Source organism: Balaenoptera acutorostrata, chromosome 3, assembly GCF_949987535.1.
Source record: "Balaenoptera acutorostrata chromosome 3, mBalAcu1.1, whole genome shotgun sequence".
NCBI classification, from domain to species: domain Eukaryota; kingdom Metazoa; phylum Chordata; class Mammalia; order Artiodactyla; family Balaenopteridae; genus Balaenoptera; species Balaenoptera acutorostrata.
Genome location: NC_080066.1, coordinates 155897738 through 155913395, shown reverse-complemented (window position 1 = coordinate 155913395; position 15658 = coordinate 155897738). Strand labels below are relative to the sequence as shown.

The 15658-nt window shown below is 37.3% G+C and overlaps 1 protein-coding gene across 1 annotated transcript in view; it reads left to right on the top strand.

The window, feature by feature from the left end:
• The window catches only part of SNW1 (SNW domain containing 1), a 36226-nt gene that overhangs the window by 18026 nt on the left and 2542 nt on the right, over window positions 1–15658 (top strand). Inside the window, exons 7-11 of the mRNA XM_057542124.1 lie at window positions 1789–1858; window positions 2549–2614; window positions 4241–4357; window positions 11016–11157; window positions 13722–13818. Of these exons, the coding sequence (XP_057398107.1) occupies window positions 1789–1858; window positions 2549–2614; window positions 4241–4357; window positions 11016–11157; window positions 13722–13818 (492 nt within the window). The remainder of the gene's footprint in view (window positions 1–1788; window positions 1859–2548; window positions 2615–4240; window positions 4358–11015; window positions 11158–13721; window positions 13819–15658) is intronic.

The window sequence follows — 15658 nt, the reverse complement described above, 5'->3', positions numbered from 1 at the left end:
TTGCTACCTAGGCATTTTACAGTATGATAACCCTGCTCACACCTAGAGACTGGACATTTAGATTAGGACTTGTGTTTAGGATGCCAGTCATAAGTTCCCCCTTTGCCTTTCCCAGGGAACCTTTTAAAATATAGTTGGCCCTTTGTATCTGCAAGTTCTGCACCCGTGATTCCAGCCAACCACAGATCAAAAATATTCGGGAGGGTTTTCCCTGGTGGTCAAGTGGTTAGGACTCCGTGCTTCCACTGCAGGGGGCACGGGTTCAGTCCCTGGTCGGGGAGCTAAGATCCCACATGCCACGTGGCATGGCCAAAAGAATAATTTTTTAAAAAAAATTCAGGAAAAAAAATTCCAGGAAGTTCTCAAAAGCAAAACTTAATTTGCCACACCTACCAGAACTATTTATATAACATTTACATTGTATTAGGTATTATACGTAATCTAGAAATGATTTAAAGTCTATGGGAGGATGTGTATAGGTTATATGCAAATACTATGCCACTTTAATAAAGGACTTGAGCATTCACGGCTTTTGGTATCCTCAGGCGTCCAGGAACCAGTCCTCCTCAGATACCAAAGAGTGACTATAACCACTTAGAGTTAAGCCCCAGGAAAAGTTAGTATCCTCTGTCCCAACTACCTTGTAAGTAATAGGTATTGCTACCCTGCTCTCTATCTCCTGCTCACATGTGGCCTAGGACAGAAGATTATCCTTCCTCCAGTTCTTTCCCCGCTCCTCACTCCTCACTTCTGGGATCTGAAAGTAATAATAAATCTTGTGACTCTACTTCCTCAGGTGGGTGTATTAAAACTGCACCTTTAATTGAAACAACCCAATGGGTTTCACTTCCCCAGAGTGGGAGCTTGGATGCTGAGAGAGCTATCTGCGGACCCTGGGTGGGTGTCTTGTGCCCCTCATTCAGCAGGTCATAATCTGCACATTTTTTTTTTTTTGAAGTTTTTATTTTATTTTATTTTTTTATTTTTTATTTTTTATTTTTATTTTTTTTTAATAATATAATTCCATTTATTTGAGATACCTATAGTAGTCAAATTCATAGAGATGGAAAGTAGAATGGTGACTGTCAGGGCTGGAAGGGGGAATGGGGAGTTGTTGTTTAATTGGGGGCGGAGTTTCAGTCTGGGGGATGAAAACAGTTCTGGAGATGGATGGTAGCAACAGTGGCGCAACAGTGTGAAGATACTTAATGCTAGTGAACTGTACACTTAAAAATGGCTTAAAAGGTCTATTTTATGCATATTTTACCTTAATTAAGAAAAGATCTGAGGTGTCACTTTACGGTTTCTCCTTTCCGTGTTTCTTTTTGCAAAATAAGCAGATGCACACCCAGCCAGTCCCTCCACTCCTGCCCTCCCTCCACGTTTCACGTTCACTTAAGACAGAGCTCCCCCTCGTCACCACTCTTCCTGTAGACTTTAGGCTCCTCTAGAAACGTATCCAATGTTATACAAAGACTATGGCGACCTGGGAGTTACTTCACTGTTGGGAGGAAAATTCCCAATTTCCAAGTGTTATTTCCAAATGTTCTATAAGAGTTGAAAACATAAAATAACATCCTACAATAGGACAGCACGCACATTCTTAATTGAATACAGCAGCTCTAGCTTCTCAACACATTGCTATATAATAGGTGGACGTTTGTTATACACTCTGTTTTTGTATCTGTTTGAAGCTTTACATAATAAAAAATGAGGAGGGGAGACGACTATTAACTAAAAAGGAAAAATCTGTATCACCCTGTGGTTGTGCTTTGGTTTATCCTTCAGGATTAATAAGAAAATTCCCCGGGGACCACCTTCTCCTCCTGCACCTGTCATGCATTCTCCTAGCCGAAAGGTAATCTTTGCTCTAGTTTAAAATCTCTTTTTGTACTCCTGATTACTAATTTTATAAATAATCTCACATAGAATAAAGTCTAGATGCCTATGTAGTTACATTTCACCACACTTACTGTTTCTTTAATTTGTTTTCCAAGATCAAATAGGGACCCACTCAAGATTATAGCATGCAGTTCCAGAGTGCCTATGAGAATGTATGTAAAATGTTAGCTATTAGTTTTATTATTATTAACCTAACCCCTGCATTTAACGGAATGAAAAGGGTCTGGTATTTGACAAGAAGAATGTTATCATAGTTATAGGAAGTAAGTACCTGGGATCATTAGGTCTGTGCTTGATAGTCCAAGTGGCTTTTTTTAGATGTATTTTATTACCCAACTAAAAGAACAAGTTCTCATCTGAAAGAAGTCACATCAGTTTAAATATGTAAAAATACTAACCAGCATATATAACTGTCAAAAATAATTTATAGATTATTTTCCATTTTTTATATTAAAGTTATTACTAGAACCCATGATATGGGAACATAGTATATAGTGCCACCAAACAAATGGAATTAGGACCTTTGACTAAATCCATCCATATGTAGTGTATACTGAGCTGTCTTTGAAGAGAAAGATTGCACTTAGGTTTTTAGCTAGACTATAAATCTAAAAATGTCTCTTCTTCCTCTCTTTTCTCGATTCAGATGACCGTGAAGGAACAACAAGAGTGGAAGATTCCTCCCTGTATTTCAAACTGGAAAAATGCAAAGGTAATTAACTTGTCATAAAATCAGTCTCTTAGTTTTAGAACCTCCTGGAAAACACCCAGGAAGGACCTTCAGCCTGGGAACCTTTAGCTGAAACCTCAGCATCTCATTTAGCTGAAGATTTTCAAGAAGGAACACTCAACTTATGTGACTTTTCTCTTTTTATTTTAATGTAATAGAAATGTTAGTATGCCAGGCACATGAATACCATGTGGATTCTCCTAGTAAGTTGTAGTTACCGGAAGCATATAGACAAGGAATGGGTAGAATAAAGTAACATATCAATGAAAGATGGTATTCTTTAGAAAACTCAACTTTATATCTAAAATTCTTCCTGAAAGGATTTAAACCAATTTAAATAATCACATTTGACAAAACAGAGTAAATGTTTGGATATATTCAGTGCTTTAATTTTTAAATTATTTGTTTCTGTTTATAACAATGCAAGTATAAACTATTTAAATCCTAGATATCTCTACTAATCACCAAAGCTTCCAGGAGTCATGAAGAATCTGTAAAATAATGTGGAATAAATTTCCGAATCACTGTTTCCTCTTTTCTCCCAAATAATATTTCATGATTCTGATGTTGATGGGTGAAGAAGGCCACTTTAACCCATGGTTTAAATATAAATTATTCCTTAAAGGAAGTTAGGGAATTCCCTGGTGGTCTAGTGGATAAGACTCCGTGCTTTCACTGCCAAGGGCCCGGGTTCAATCCCTGGTTGGGGAAGTAAGATCCCACAAGCTGTGCAGCGTGTCCGAAAAAAAAAAAGAAGAAGTTATACACTCATCCTGAAACAAAAAGATTTTTGGGTGGTCTGGTTTGGATTGATTAATATGTATGTAACTATGAGGTATCTTGAGCTGACTCTGTAACACTTCCTTATATTAGGAATAAAGACCATGGACTAGAGGTCAGTATCTGGGAGTCTAGTCAGAAATCTGGAAGAATAAAGCTAAGCCTGAAAGTTACATGAATGTTCAAACGTATTCCTTGAGTTGTTGAAATAGGATGCAAAATTTCAAAACACAGAATCTTAGTTGTCTAGCAAATTTTATCTTTTTTCCATTTACTAAAACTTGCAGGGTTCCGAGAATCCGACAAGTCATGAGAACAGTACAGCAGATTAAGCTACCTATAGACACTGTGATTTTAGTGATTTGTTCTACCTTTGTATGACTGTTACATTTACTTGATGAACAACTATTAACTATTTGATAGTGATTTCCTTTTATTATAATCCACAATCTTAACATGAGAATCTGTTTTCCCAGAGCTTGCACTCTGAAATCATACTGCCCAAGTTTAAATCCTAGTTTGTCTGTTATTAACTGTATGACCTTGGTGACATTACCTCAGTATCCTTAATTTGTGAAATGGAAATAATAATGTTACCAGTCTTACAGAATTGTTGTGAAGGTTAAATGAGGCCATGGATATAAAGTGCTTAAACAATCCTCCACAGAAAGCACTCATTGTTAGCTGCTGCTGTTGTTGCTTAATTGTGAAGAAAGATGTAAGGAAAAAACTTTAAATGATTGTCAGAACGGACATATATAAACCTAGTTTTAAAGACTCTGTAGTAGCTCTTTTGTGACCAGTGTTTTCTATCTGCCTTCACGCTAGGGTTATACAATTCCATTAGATAAACGTCTGGCAGCTGATGGAAGAGGACTGCAGACAGTTCACATCAATGAAAATTTTGCAAAACTGGCCGAAGCCCTCTACATTGCTGATCGGAAGGTTGGTCTGTTATAATTAAGTTGTTTAATGCTCTTGATAATTTGTAAATCCGTTCTCAGTTACCTAAGATACTGTTATTTTAGCTACATTGCTGAGTACCTGAAGAGGCTGTCACCTGTGGATGTGTTCCAGAGATCACAGGTGCTGGTTGCAGCTCTGTACCTGGTCTCAGCGTTCGTAGACTCGTACACCTTCCTCACCACTGGTGATTCAGCTTCCTCACAAAATTCCAGAATAATGGTTCACTAGGCTGATCTCATTTTGGGAAGATTGCCAGCTGCTCTTTTTAGGTTTCATCATTTTTCTCTCTTTTAAATGTAGGTGTCTCTCAAAAGGTCAGTATCAGGGAAGGGCAAATAAACATTCCGACGTGTTGAATGCTATAGAAAATGACATTCATAATATTGGCTGTCTATTAATATCATGGTATTAATATGTGTCTTTGAACTTTACATACATCATGGCATGTGTATAGAACATAGAAGAGTATACCTTCTGTATCACAGTGAGCACCCTTATGGAAATTATCTCTTGCACATCTACACTAAAGCTTTATCTTTTTTTTGAATTTTATTTTATTTATCTTTTTATACAGCAGGTTCTTATTAGTCATCCATTTTATCCACATCAGTGTATACATGTCAATCGCAATCTCCCAATTTATCACACCTTACCCCCCCGCCACTTTCCCCCCTTGGTGTCCCTACATTTGTTCTCTGCATCTGTGTCTCAACTTCTGCCCTGCAAACCGGTTCATCTGTACCATTTTTCTAGGTTCCACATATATGCGTTAATATACGATATTTGGTTTTCTTTTTCTGACTTAACTTCACTCTGTATGACAGTCTCTAGATCCATCCATGTCTCTACAAATGACCCAATTTCATTACTTTTTATAGCTGAGTAATATTCCATTGTATATATATACCACATCTTCTTTATCCATTCATCTGTCGATGGGCATTTAGGTTGCTTCCATGACCTGGCTATTGTAAATAGTGCTGCAGTGAACACTGAGGTGCACGTGTCGTTTTGAATGATGGTTTTCTCTGGGTATATGCCGAGTAGTGGGATTGCTGGATCATATGGTAATTCTATTTTTAGTTTTTTTTTTTTTTTTTTTTACATTTTTTTTTTTTTTTTTTAAGGATTTTCTTTTTAATTAATTAATTTATTTATTTTTGTCTGTATTGGGTCTTCGGTTCGTGCGAGGGCTTTCTCCAGTTGCGGCTAGCGGGGGCCACTCTTCATCGCGGTGCGGGGACCGCTCTTCATCGCGGTGCGCGGGCCTTTCTCCATCGCGGCCCCTCCCGTTGCGGGGCACAGGCTCCAGACGCGCAGGCTCAGCAATTGTGGCTCACGGGCCCAGCTGCTCCGTGGCATGTGGGATCTTCCCAGACCAGGGCTCGAACCCGTGTCCCCTGCATTAGCAGGCAGATTCTCAACCACTGCGCCACCAGGGAAGCCCTATTTTTAGTTTTTTAAGGAACCTCCATGCTGTTCTCCATAGTGGCTGTATCAATTTACATTCCCACCAACAGTCCACACCCTCTCCAGCATTTGTTGTTTGTAGATTTTCTGATGCCCATTCTAACTGGTGTGAGGTGATACCTCATTGTAGTTTTGATTTGCATTTCTCTAATAATTAGTGATGTTGAGAAGCTTTTCATGTGCTTCTCGGCCACCTGTATGTCTTCTTTGGAGAAATGTCTATTTAGGTCTTCTGCCCATTTTTGGATTGGGTTGTTTTTTTTTTAATATTGAGCTGCGTGAGCTGTTTATATATTTTGGAGATTAATCCTTTGTCCGTTGATTCGTTTGCAAATATTTTCTCCTATTCTGAGGGTTGTCTTTTCATCTTGTTCATGGTTTCCTTTGCTGTGCAAAAGCGCTGAAGTTTCATTAGGTCCCATTTGTTTATTTTTGTTTTTATTTCCATAACTCTAGGAGGTGGATCAAAAAAGATCTTGCTGTGATTTATGTCAAAGAGTGTTCTTCCTATGTTTTTCTCTAAGAGTTTTATAGTGTCCGGTCTTACATTTAGGTCTGTAATCCATTTTGAGTTTATTTTTGTGTATGGTGTTAGGGAGTGTTCTAATTTCATTCTTTTACATGTAGCTGTCCAGTTTTCCCAGCACCACTTATTGAAGAGACTGTCTTTTCTCCATTGTGTATCCTTGCCTCCTTTGTCATAGATTAGTTGACCATAGGTGCGTGGGTTTATGTCTGGGCTTTCTGTCTTGTTCCATTGATCTATGTTTCTGTTTTTGTGCCAGTACCATATTGTCTTGATTGCTGTAGCTTCGTAGTATAGCCTGAAGTCAGGGAGTCTGATTCCTCCAGCTCCGTTTTTTTCCCTCAAGACTGCTTTGGCTATTCGGGGTCTTTTGTGTCTCCATACAAATTTTATGATTTTTTGTTCTAGTTCTGTAAAAAATGCCATTGGTAATTTGATAGGCATTGCATTGAATCTGTAGATTGCTTTGGGTAGTACAGTCATTTTCACAATATTGATTCTTCCAATCCAAGAACATGGTATATCTCCATCTGTTGGTATCATCTTTAATTTCTTTCATCAGTGTCTTATAGTGTTCTGCATACAGGTCTTTTGTCTCCCTAGGTAGGTTTATTCCTAGGTATTTTATTCTTTTTGTTGCAGTGGTAAATGGGAGTGTTTCCTTAATTTCTCTTTCAGATTTTTCATCATTAGTGTATAGGAATGCAAGAGAGTTCTGTGCATTGATTTTGTATCCTGCAACTTTACCAAGTTCATTGATTAGCTCTAGTAGTTTTCTGGTGGCATCTTTAGGATTCTCTATGTATAGTATCATGTCATCTGCAAACAGTGACAGTTTTACTTCTTCTTTTCCAATTTGTATTCCTTTTATTTCTTTTTCTTCTCTGATTGCCGTGGCTAGGACTTCCAAAACTAGGTTGAATAATGGTGAGAGTGGACATCCTTGTCTTCTTCCTGATCTTAGAGGAAATGCTTTCAGTTTTTCACCATTGAGAATGATGTTTGCTGTGGGTTTGTCATATATGGCCTTTATTATGTTGAGGTAGGTTCCCTCTATGCCCACTTTCTGGAGAGTTTTTATCATAAATGGGTGCTGAATTTTGTCAAAAGCTTTTTCTGCATCTATTGAGATGATCATATCGTTTTTATTCTTCAATTTGTTAATATAGTGTATCACATTGATTGATTTGCGTATGTTGAAGAATCTTTGCATCCCTGTGATAAATCCCACTTGATCATGGTATATGATCCTTTTAATGTGTTGTTGGATTCTGTTTGCTAGTATTTTGTTGAGGAGTTTTGCATCTATATTCATCAGTGATTTGGTCTCTAATTTTCTTGTTTTGTAGTATCTTTGTCTGGTTTTGGTATCAGGGTAATAGTGACCTCATAGAATGAGTTTGGGAGTGTTCCTTCCTCCGCCATTTTTTGGAAGAGTTTGAGAAGGATGGGTGTTAGCTCTTCTCTAAATGTTTGATAGAATTCACCTGTGAAGCCATCTGGTCCTGGACTTTTGCTTGTTGGAAGATTTTTAATCACAGTTTCAATTTCATTACTTGTGATTGGCCTGTTCATATTTTCTATTTCTTCCTGGTTCAGTCTTGGAAGGTTATACCTTTCTAAGAATTTGTCCATTTCTTCCAGGTTGTCCATTTTATTGGCATAGAGTTGCTTGTAGTAGTCTCTTAGGATGCTTTGTATTTCTGTGGTGTCTGTTGTAACTTCTTCTTTTTCATTTCTAATTTTATTGATTTGAGTCCTCTCCCTCTTTTTCTTGATGAGTCTGGGTAATGGTTTATCAATTTTGTTTATCTTCTCAAAGAACCAGCTTTTAGTTTTATTGATCTTTGCTGTTGTTTTCTTTGTTTCTATTTCGTTTATGTGCTCTCTGATCGTTATGATTTCTTTCCTTCTGCTAACTTTGGGTTTTGTTTGTTCTTCTTTCTCCAGGTCCTTTAGGTGTAAGGTTAGATTGTTTATTTGAGATCTTTCTTGTTTCTTGAGGTAGGCTTGTATAGCTATAAACTTCCCTCTTAGAACTGCTTTTGCCACATCCCATAGGTTTTGGATCGTCTTGTGTTCATTGTCATTTGTTTCTAGGTATTTTTTGATTTCCTCTTTGATTTCTTCAGTGATCCCTTGGTTATTTAGTAACATATTGTTTAACCTCCATGTGTTTGTGTTTTTTAGGTTTTTTTCCATGTAATTCATTTCTAATCTCATAGCGTTGTGGTCAGAAAAGATGCTTGATATGATTTCAATTTTCTTAAATTTACTGAGGCTGGATTTGTGACCCAAGATGTGATCTGTCATGGAGAATGTTCCGTGCGCACTTGAGAAGAAAGTGTAATCTGCTGTTTTTGGATGGAATGTCCTATAAATATCAATTAAATCTGTCTGGTCTATTGTGTCATTTAAAGCTTGTGTTTCCTTATTAATTTTCTGTCTGGATGATCTGTCCACTGGTGTGAGGTGTTAAAATCCCTCACTGTTACTGTGTTACCATCAATTTCCTCTTTTATAGCTGTTAGCATTTGCCTTATGTATTGAGGGGCTCCTATGTTGGGTGCATATATATTTATAATTGTTATGTCTTCTTCTTGGATTGATCCCTTGATCATTATGTAGTGTCCTTCCTTGTCTCTTGTAACATTCTTTATTTTAAAGTCTATTTTATCAGATATGAGTATTGCTACTCCAGCTTTCTTTTGATTTCCATTTGCATGGAATATCTTTTTCCATCCCCTCACTTTCAGTCTGTATGTGTCCCTAGGTGTGAAGTGGGTCTCTTGTAGACAGCATATATATGGGTCTTGTTTCTGTATCCATTCAGCAAGCCTCTGTCTTTTGGTTGGAGTGTTTAATCCATTCCTGTTTAAGGTAATTATCGATATGTATGTTCCTATGACCATTTTCTTAATTGTTTGGGTTTGTTTTTGTAGGTCCTTTTCTCCTCTTGTTTTTCCCACTTAGAGAAGTTCCTTTAGCATTTGTTGTAGAGCTGGTTTGGTGGTGCTTAATTCTCTTAGATTTTGCTTGTCTGTAAAGCTTTTGGTTTCTCTGTTGAATCTGAATGAGATCCTTGCTGGGTAGAGTAATCTTGGTTGTAGGTTCTTCCCTTTCATCACTTTAAGTATGATCATGCCACTCCCTTCTGGCTTGTGGAGTTTCTGCTGAGAAATCAGCTGTTAACCTTATGGGAGTTCCCTTGTATGTTATTTGTTGTTTTTCCCTTGCTGCTTTCAATAATTTTTCTTTGTGTTTAATTTTTTTTTTTTTTTAATTTATGGCTGTGTTGGGTCTTCGTTTCTGTGTGAGGGCTTTCTCCAGTTGCGGCTAGTGGGGGCCACTCTTCATCGCGGTGCGCGGGCCTCTCACCATCGCGGCCTCTCCTGTTGCGGAGCACAGGCTCCAGACGTGCAGGCTCAAGAACTGTGGCTCACGGGCCCAGTCGCTCCGCGGCATGTGGGATCTTCCCAGACCAGGGCTCGAACCCATGTCCCCTGCATTGGCAGGCAGATTCTCAACCACTGTGCCACCAGGGAAGCCCCTGTCTTTAATTTTTACCAATTTGATTAATATGTGTCTTGGCGTGTTTCTCCTTGGGTTTATCTTTTATGGGACTCTCTGCGCTTCCTGGACTTGGGTGGCTATTTCCTTTCCCATGTTAGGGAAGTTTTTGACTATAATCTCTTCACATATTTTCTAGGGTCCTTTCTCTCTCTCTTCTCATTCTGAAACCCCTATAATGCGAATGTTGTTGCGTTTAACGTTTTCCCAGAGGTCTCTTAGGCTGTCTTCATTTCTTTTCATTCTTTTTTCTTTATGCTGTTCCGCAGCAGTGAATTCCACCATTCTGTCTTCCAGGTCACTTATCCGTTCTTCTGCCTCAGTTATTCTGCTATTGATTCCTTCTAGTGTAGTTTTCATTTCAGTTATTATATTGTTCATCTCTGTTTGTTTGTTCTTTAATTCTTCTAGGTCTTTGTTAAACATTTCTTGCATCTTCTCAATCTTTGCCTCCATTCTTTTTCCGAGGTCCTGGATCATCTTCACTATCATTATTCTGAATTCTTTTTCTGGAAGGTTGCCTATCTCCACTTCCTTTAGTTGTTTCTCTGGGGTTTTATCTTGTTCCTTCATCTGGTACATAGCCCTCTGTCTTTTCATCTTGTCTATCTTTCTGTGAATGTGGTTTTTGTTCCACAGGCTGCAGAATTGTAATTCTTCTTGCTTCTGCTTTCTGCTCTCTAAGGCTTTATCTTGATTTGGTCCGATTGATTTTGAGAATATAACCAGTTCCTGTTATTGATATTGAAAATTGCTTTACTGGAATCTTGTTTAATTTTATTTTTTAGATTGTTTCTGAGAAAACACTAGTGAAATACTGACTTACAAGATTGATTGGGGTCACTATAGTTTCAACCACTAAAACATTTCTCTGAGTGAAAAAGCTAAATTTGCAATGTCGTCTAGGCAAGTTATCTTTTTATAGACAAGAATCTTTGTTTTAATCAGCAATAACAAATTTGAATTCTTTATAACTGTTCTTTCAAGCCAGAGTTTAGTCAGAGAGTTACATGACAGCTGTAATTCTTTATCCCCGTTAGTGTCTTATTTAACATCTGACTTTACTAACAGGCTCGTGAAGCTGTGGAAATGCGTGCTCAAGTAGAGAGAAAGATGGCTCAAAAAGAAAAGGAGAAACATGAAGAGAAACTTAGAGAAATGGCCCAGAAAGCCAGGGAGAGAAGAGCTGGGATCAAAACCCATGTGGAAAAAGGTATGACATACTCATTACTAAACTGAATTTGCATTGTGAGTAATATCTATCTCATTTTAGAAAATCTCTATTGTTGTTTATTGCATACAGAAGCAGTACATACATATAAAGAAAATATAGATATTTCAGAAATAATGTAGAAGTGAAACAGTAATTTCTGCCTTATTAAGCTGAAGCAGTAGAAAATAAAGAATGTGTATTTAAATGTGGGCCTCTAATATGCAAGAGCACCAGAAGTTTTTAAAGTTCTGAGCAGTATACTTTTAAAAATCACATATTACTCAAATGATGGGCTTAATTTTCTCTTATTTTAGTTTTCTTGAAACTTAGAAAGAGAAATCTGATCTCCAACTGAATAATTCATCTCTCCCACATGGTAAACTAATCCAGAGTTTTTCTATCTTGTCGGCCTTTGATCATTAAATCTGCCAGTATTTTCTCTCTGGCTTTATCTAGTGGTCTACATTGGTATATTAATGCAGTTAGAATGAGAAGACTAATTCTAATTCAAGAAAATTATGAGCATGGTTTTTCTTTCATTAATAAATCCTAGTGTAATTATTCATTCAGTTCATATTGAGCACCTACTGTGCGCAAGGCTCTCTTCTAGACACAGAGTTTTCTACTAGACAGGTAGGGGTATAGCAGTGAGGATTTTAGTGAATGTAGACAGACCCAAAAAAGTTAGTCATGTAGTATATTAGAAGGTGATAGTAGCTATGGAGAAAAATAAAACAGAGAAGGAGTATAAAAGTGCCAGAAGGAGGGAGCGGTTGGAATAGGCCTCACTTCTGAGATAGTAACATTAGCATAAACACTTGAAGGAAGTAAGGAAGTGAGCCATGTGTTTATCTGAGGGAAGAGCAAGTGCAAAAGCCCTGAGTTGGGAGTATAACTGGTGTGTTCAAGGAAAAGCAGGAGGCCAGTATGGGTGGATTAGACTGAGAAAGCTAAGCAGTAGGAGATGAGGTGTCAAGAGTAGTTAGGGCAAAGTGGCCAGATCATGTATGCCTTTTAGTCGTTGTAAGAACATAGCTTTTACTTCAGGTAACAAGGGAAGCAATTTGAAGAGTTTTGAGCAGAGTGACATGATCTTGCATATGTTACAAGGCTGTGGAATGGTCATTTGGAGAAGCAGGGAAACCGTTTGGAAAGCTATTGCAATAATCCAGATGAGAGATAATAATGAGAGGTAGTGAAAACATGGTCAGATACTGGATGTATTTTGGAAGTAGAGCTGACAAAATTTGCTTATGGATTTGGTAGACGAATGACAGAAAAGGAGTCAAGGATGACTCTAGAACTTTTGATCTAAATATTTGAGAAGGATTGAGTTGCCATTTACTAATATTGAGAAGACTGCAGGGGGAAGAGATTTGGGAGGGAAAGATTAAGAGTTTAGTTGTGGACATGTTAAGTTTAAAATGGAGGTGTCAAGCAGGCAATTGGTTATAGGACTCTGGAGTTCAACTGTAGGGAAGTAACTAAGGTTATAAGTAGTAATCCACTTCCTTGAATCGTACATAAATGTCTTAATGAGGCAAGATATAAAAACCTACCTGTTGTAACCTAGCCACTGAAGGTAATTCAGAGTAAAAACTTCCCTGTATCTAAGTTCTCTAAACTGATTTAAAAAAAAAAAAAAAAACAGAATGGTTCTTGAGAAATTAGTTAAAAATTTTAAAAATATCTTGCCAAATATTAATAAAAGCTAACGCTTATTGAGTGTTTATCATGGCAGGCACAGCTCTGAGCACTTTACATATATTACCTTATGTAATCCCTACAGCAACCCTATGCAGTGGTTCTATTATTATCACTGTTTTACAGAGGAGGAGACGAAGGCTCAGAGGGGTTAAGTCATCGGCACAATTTCCCATTGCTAATCTGTTGTAGAAACAGGATTTGAATCCAGTCTGGCTCCAAAGCTCATGCTGTACACTGTATTCCTTCTATATCTACACTATATCCCTTCAGCCTGGAGAGGGCAGAGAAAATGAAGATAGACATAAACACAATAGATACAGATCAGGGTGCAGCCAGCCCCAATGTACCATGAGCAAAAGGTTCTTTATTCGAAGTCAGTCTTTGAAAATATAAGGATAAACTTTGCATAATTCTTTTTCCTGACATTTTATTATGAAAATTTTAAAACACATAGAAAAGTTGAAAGAATTGTACAGTGAACACCCATATCTCCACCACCTAGATTCTACAGTTAACATTTATTTAAAAACAATTAGCATTGCTAAATTTGCTTTATCACATACCTACCCAGCTCTCTCTCCATCTGTCAATCCACCATACTACTTTGATGTGTTTCATAAAGGTATCAGTACACTTTATGCCTAAACACTTTAGCTGCATTCATGATTCTGGAATTCACATTCAAAAATTAAACCAATACCGTTGGATTTAAATTAATTGCAAGTAAGGTTAGAAGGGCTGAATGTGAGTACAAAGAAATTCATGGATTTTTCTGTCTAAGGTTAAAGAATATTCTCTTGTTCAAAATATTAATGGGTAATATAGTGATAAAGTAATTTTCAACTGTGTCCACACAGAGGATGGGGAGGCACGTGAGAGGGATGAAATCCGGCATGACAGGCGAAAAGAGAGACAGCATGACCGGAATCTTTCCAGGGCCGCTCCAGATAAGAGGTAGGTACTATTTGAGATAAATACGAATTATGAAGAGTGGCCTCTGTGAACCTTTTAGAGAGGAGGTTTAGTGCACTAAGACCAGTTTGCTTCTCTTTCCTCTTCAGGTTGATAACTTAATAAATCAGCACTTATTTTCTTGTACTTAACTGCTTACTCTGTCTTAGCAGAAGAACTAACTATCCATGGAAGTTATCTTTTCTTCCATTACCTTGTAGAGTCAGCTAGAATTGAGAATGATAGGGATATAGAAAAGGGAATTGAGATCATGTTTGTGAATAATAGAAAGTCGTGGATATGCCTGTCCTGGTCTGTTCCTTTCCTGTTTCAAATGGTGAGACAAATTTATCATGTGCCTATTCCTCTGGACAGGAAATAAGCTTCTGTACCTTTATTGAGATCCTTTCACGTGCAGAGTACTGTACCAAGTACAGTGGGGAAGAAGAGCAGGTTTTGTAAGAAGTGAAAGTCAGCCTCTTTTCATGAGCAGTTTCACTTAAAATTCAGAAAGACAGAGCTGTCATTTGAAATTACTTAGGAAAATTGACAGAGCGCTCTTCATAAGTACAGACTTGTAAAGAACAAAGGAAATACATGTATGGAGACTGGGAATAAAGTAGGGATTAGTGAAGTTTGTGGTTCACCAAAGGCCGAGGACTGAAATTGCTGAAAAGTTGAAGAAATGCTGTAATACAGAGGTGGAATTCTGAGTAAGGGTTAAATGCAAATGTAAAACATTTTCTTTCCAAATAAGCAGTCTTCCATGCTCTCATCCTCCTCTTAGCTGATACAATCTATTTTTTCAAGTCATATCTTAAACAGATTCCTGCTGGTGGTGTTCTTTGTTGTTTAATGACATATTTCATCTCCCTGAATAAGTGAAGTCATGGAGAAGCAGAAAATCTGAATTTAGAGTTGTGTTTAAATGTACAGTGTAGGAGAGAGGAAAAGAGTATCAAAGTGCACAGTTAATAACACTCTTAGTCTGAAATTCCTAAGCTGTAAAAATCAAAATGTCTCTGGATAAATTGAGCCCTTAAAACCAGTAAAGTGACTATGAGAATTGATAACATAGAAAAGCTTTAAACTTGTGATTGTATGAAAATTAGATTGTCTATAGAAATCATTTTAAGACCTGAGCCTCTAGTAAAATAAGTGATGAGGTTACCATGGTATCACTGCGATGTAGATTGCATATATACTGAAACAGCAAGGGAATTAAGTTAATCTGAATGTCAAAAATCATACTGAGTAATCCAGTCATTGACATGTTTACCTCAGAATTCTAATAGGATAAACTTACTAAATGTGGTTAGGTAAAAGAACTGATTCAAGCTTATTGAAAATGATTCGTGTGATACATCTAATTTGCATCTACTCCCCCTAACCCTTTATAATAATAGCAGATATAGACCATAACAGTTTCATATCTTAGCATGCATTACAAGGTGATTGCTTGTATTAAAGACTTCCATATCAAGAATGATTCTTTTGAGAAAGGACAGTCTTCAGTAAATGGTATTGGAAAAACTGGACAGCTACAGGCAAAAGAATGAAACTAGACCACTGTCTTACACCATGCACAAAAATTAACTCAAAATGAATTAAGGATTTGAATGTAAGACCTTAAACCATAAAATTCCTAGAACACACTGGTAGTAATAAGCTCTTTGACATTGGTCTTAGCAATGTTTTTTGTGAATCTGACTCCAAAGGCAAAGGAAACAAAAGGAAAAATAAATAAATGGGACTATATTAAACTAAAAACTTCTGCAAGGTGAAGGAAACCATCATCAAAACGAAAAGGCAACCTACTGAATGGGAGAAGATACTTGCAAAT